Source organism: Borostomias antarcticus, assembly GCF_949987555.1.
Source record: "Borostomias antarcticus genome assembly, chromosome: 8".
In the NCBI taxonomy this organism is placed as follows: Eukaryota; Metazoa; Chordata; class Actinopteri; order Stomiiformes; family Stomiidae; genus Borostomias; species Borostomias antarcticus.
In genome coordinates this window covers 3,579,263-3,584,262 of record NC_140241.1, presented here as the reverse complement: position 1 = coordinate 3,584,262, position 5,000 = coordinate 3,579,263, and the positions used below count along the sequence as shown (strand labels likewise).

The window sequence follows — 5,000 nt, the reverse complement described above, 5'->3', positions numbered from 1 at the left end:
CCTCCTCCTACCCGTCCTCATCCATCCCTCCACCTCCTCATCCCTCACTCTCCCTGTTAGCACTATCCAGTGTCACACGCTTCAGACTGCTCCATACAGTGCCACCCACCCTCTCTAACTGGGGGGCACCCCCCCCCCCACCCACACCCCTCTAGATGCCCCCCTCTCTCCTCCAGACAGCACCCCCACCCCTCCACCCTTTGCCCCACACCCTTTCCCAAAATATTCAAATTACTACCAAATCTGCAATAGCAATGCAGTCTTCCAAGCTCCAGGGAGCGATTAGCAACAGTGCTGTCTACCCCATTTTCTCTCTCTCTCTCTCTCTCTCTCTCTCTCTCTCTCTCTCTCTCTCTCTCCCTCACTCCTCCACTGCATGTAATTGTAATGCAACGTGACCTCTATAACCAAAACAAGACTAGGCCAGCCCAGCTCAGCTGGACCCAGAATGCAGCTGGTTGGGAACATTATCAGAAATGTAAACCTAAGACTCTCTGCTGGTTTTGATCATATACTGTAACAGCTAGCTCTGCCCGTACATTGTGATTGGCCAAAATGCATTTGGAACCATGCCAATAACCACGATATACCGATGGGTAAATCACCGGTAAAGGTACACTCCGTAAACTATTTTGAATTGCGGACGGCTGAAAGCAACGCAGTTTAGAGAAACAGTACTAGACAGTACCTCGAACGCCCACGCCGCCCAGGACACAAGAGGACAATTCAAGTTCGCCCGCTAGCAGGACTACTTTGGCTGATGACTATTGGACAGCTTGTTGGCTGAGCAGGGCTATTTTGAGAGCAGATAGCTAAACAGCAACAACTCTTCCGTGGATTTCACAGCACCCTTCTTGTTGACTGACGAGTTCTGTTGGAGACAGCTCCTCGACCCCCCCCCCCCCCCCCCCCCCGACAAACTCCCCCACCCATGAAACCCCCCAGACAGCCACTCACCATCCAGCAGCAGGAACTGGGCGCGTCCCGGTGATCCGTCTCGTTGGCGTGCGGAGAGGCGGTAGACCACCGAGCCCGGCGCCATGTCGGGCCCCACGGCGCCCAAGTAGGGGTAGGGGAACATGTCCCACTGGAGGTCCGCCAGGCTGGGCATACTCAGGGTCAGTCTGCACAGGTACCACTCCTCGCCTGCAGGGAACAACGATGGGGGAGATGGTCAGAAATGGTCAGAGATGGTCAGAAATGGTCAGAAATGGTCAGAGATGGTCAGAGATGGTCAGAAGACGGTCAGAAGATGGTCAGGGATGGTCAGAGATGGTCAGAAGACGGTCAGAAGATGGTCAGGGATGGTCAGAGATGGTCAGAAGATTGTCAGAGATGGTCAGAGATGGTCAGAGAGGGTCAGAGATGGTCAGAGACTGTCAGAAGATGGTCAGAATATGGTCAGAAGATGGTCAGAGATGGTCAGAGATGGTCAGAGATGGTCAGAGATGGTCAGAAGATGGTCAGAGATGGTCAGGGATGGTCAGAGAGTGTCAGAGATGGTCAGAGACGGTCAGAATATGGTCAGAGATGGTCAGAGACGGTCAGAAGATGGTCAGAGATGGTCAGAGAGGGTCAGAGATGGTCAGAGATGGTCAGAGACGGTCAGAAGATGGTCAGGGATGGTCAGTAAGTCATCTATGATCGGGTAGAATAAGAAGATAAGGATAATACTGCTAGACTGTGAGAAGACGGATAGTAAATTGCCAGTTTGGGAACCTTTAAATGTCTAGCCGAGTACCTAGGACTGGGATGCAACTGATTAGCACTGATAAGACACTGTAAGGACGATTAAAGCGATGACAAGAATTCTGATGTACCTGTACCCGTACTTGTTACACATGGCGGATAAACTTTCTATTCTATTCTAAGGAAGTCCCTCCTCCACTCCTCAGTCTCTCCATCATCTCTCTCTTCCTCTCTGTTTCTCCTCCTGCTTCTCTTCTCTGTCCTGTTGTTTTGCTTCCCTCTCTGCTGATTGGATACGCGGTGAATTAGGAACGCAGCCGTGTGAAGGGGAAGAGGAAGGCTGTACAAATGAGACAGGGACCGGGCGGGGGTTCTGGTCTGACATGAACCATGACTCATTTCAGTTTGATTGGAGATGGGGAGAGGGGGGGGGTTTGAGGCAGCACATCAAAGTACCGTCACAAACAGCAGCCAGAGTCATAGCCTGAGTCATACGGTGGCTTAGATTAGCTAATGGATCATGGAGAGGAGAAGTTCAGATAGGCATGGACCTGTCGTGGTCTGAGTCTGGCTGGGGTGAGGACTCTCACACATGCTTAGGAATGAGGTGTGAGAACATCAGCACCAGACCCAGGCTAGGAACAGGACCAGACCCAGGCTAGGAACAGGACCAGACCCAGGCTAGGAACAGGACCAGACCCAGGCTAGGAACAGGACCAGACCCAAGCTAGGAACAGGGCCAGGACCTCACCATCAGGACCAGACCCAGGCTAGGAACAGGGCCAGGACCTCACCATCAGGACCAGACCCAGGCTAGGAACAGGGCCAGGGTCTCACCATCAGGACCAGACCCAGGCTAGGAACAGGGCCAGGGTCTCACCATCAGGACCAGACCTAGGCTAGGAACAGGGCCAGGGTCTCACCATCAGGACCAGACCCAGGCTAGGAACAGGACCAGACCCAGGCTAGGAACAGGGCCAGGGTCTCACCATCAGGACCAGACCCAGGCTAGGAACAGGACCAGACCCAGGCTAGGAACAGGGCCAGGGTCTCACCATCAGGACCAGACCCAGGCTAGGAACAGGACCAGACCCAGGCTAGGAACAGGACCAGACCCAGGCTAGGAACAGGACCAGGGTCTCACCATCAGGACCAGACCCAGGCTAGGAACAGGACCAGGGTCTCACCATCAGGACCAGACCCAGGCTAGGAACAGGGCCAGGGTCTCACCATCAGGACCAGACCCAGGCTAGGAACAGGACCAGACCCAGGCTAGGAACAGGGCCAGGGTCTCACCATCAGCACCAGACCCATGCTTGGAGTAGTGACTGGTGGATAGGGGGCAATAGAGAACGATTCCCATCTATCCCCTATCTTTGTGTGTGTGTGTGTGTGTGTGTGTGTGTGTTTCTGTTGGGTTCTGTGTGTGTGCATGTGTGTGTGGTTCTGTGTGTGTGTGTGTGGTTCTGTGTGTGGTTCTGTGTGTGTGCATGTGTGTGTGGTTCTGTGTGTGTGTGTGGTTCTGTGTGTGTGTGTGTGGTTCTGTGTGTGTGTGTGTGTGGTTCTGTGTGTGTGGTTCTGTGTGTGTGTGTGTGGTTCTGTGTGTGTGCGTGTGTGTGTGGTTCTGTGTGTGTGTGTGTGTGTGTGTGGTTCTGTGTGTGTGTGTGTGTGTGTGTGGTTCTGTGTGTGTGTGTGTGTGTGTGGTTCCGTGTGTGTGGTGTGTGTGTGTGACTGACAGCGTGGGTTGAGTCGTCTCGGTGACTCAGAGAGTGCAGGTGTTCCCTGGAGCCTGTTTCCGTGGCAGCGAGTGAGGTCTTTGTGACATGTGAATACACACGTAGGCGTCTCGCATAATTGCCTGTCCTTGCTGGCCCTGCAGAAAGTTGACACTGTGTGTGACTGTGTGTATTAAAATCCATCAGTCTACGTCTATTACAGTATTGTGCGTGTGTGTCTGTGTGTGTGTATGTGTCTATGTGCATGTGTGTGTGCGTGCGTGGGTGTGTGTGTGTGTGTGTGGGAGGCGGGGTGGCGGGGGGGGGGGAGGGGTGGCTGCACAGTCTCACAAGAGCCTCCCTTTCATACATGATTAACTCCTCAATGATGTAAATGTCAATGTTGTTCTGGTGACAGGTGTTCTTAGACCAGCACACACACATTCCTCAAGAGGGAGAGAGGAAGAGAAGAGAGAGGAAGAGAGCGAGAGAGGAAGAGAGAGAGAGGGGGAAAGAGAGAGGGAGAGAGAGCGAGAGAGGGGGACAGAGAGAGGGAGAGAGAGAGAGAGAGAGAGATAGATAGAGGGAGAGAGAGAGAGGGAGAGAGAGGGGAAGAGAGCGAGAGAGGAAGAGAGAGAGAGGGGGAAAGAGAGAGGGAGAGAGAGAGAGTGAGGGAGTGAGAGGGAGAGAGAGAGGGGAGGAGAGAGGGAAGTAGAGAGAGAGAGGAGAGAAAAGAAGAGAGAGAGAGAGGGAGGGGGTTGAGAATGAGAGAAGAGGTGGTGGGCAGAGGTTTTCTGTTCACTAATTGTATCAAAGATGACTCCTACACCCTTCCTCCCTCAAGGATGACTCCTACACACTTCCTCCCTCATCTGTAGACCTCACTGACATGTGAATAAACAGTCTGTCTGGGCAGTTAACACACATCCTCCACAAAATTAGTATAAGTTAAGAAAAGAACAATGGACAAAAGTAGTGCAGTTAGTGTACAGTATAAACAGTGAGTATGCAGAGTGTGTGTGTAGATGAGCACGTGTGTGAGTGTACAGTATGTGTGTATGCGGCGTGATGTGTGAGTGTGGTGTGTCCTATATATACATTCAGGTTCTATATATACATTCAAGTGGTCATATGCAGGTGTCTACCGACAGTGTCTCGGGGGGGGGGGGGGGGTTCGGTGGTCACTGGGGGACACAAGCCTTGGGTTGTTTGGTTTACTAGAGCGAGCTAGCGAAAAGTTCTCCAGGATTTGTTGAACTAGCCTTGTACAGGGCCCAGGTCCTAGAACACACCAGCAGGCTCAGGCCAGGCTACGCCTGTCTCTGGGACGTGAGGTCCTCTGGGGCTGCCCCCGCTCCGCCTGACCACAAATGTAATCTCTCACCACCTGAGGGACCCTGGCAGCCATGTGAGTGGGTGTGCGATTTAAAGACGGGCTCGACACGGAAACTCAATTAGAGACATGTGGTTTGTTGTGCATGGGGGGGTGGGGGGGTGGAGGGGTGAAGACAGGGGTGAGAAGAGGGGTAAGGAGAGGGTAGAGGAAGAGAGGAATGAGGAGAAGGGAGAGGAGGAGAGGGATGAGGAGAAGGGATC

General features: G+C 53.1%; 1 protein-coding gene across 1 annotated transcript in view; it reads right to left on the bottom strand.

Moving 5' to 3' along the window:
* Positions 1–5,000, bottom strand: part of LOC311312147 (neural-cadherin) — a gene marked incomplete at both ends in the record, with an annotated part of 99,268 nt that overhangs the window by 57,574 nt on the left and 36,694 nt on the right. Inside the window, one exon of the mRNA XM_084442018.1 lies at positions 958–1,146. Within this exon, the coding sequence (XP_084298144.1) occupies positions 958–1,146 (189 nt within the window). The remainder of the gene's footprint in view (positions 1–957; positions 1,147–5,000) is intronic.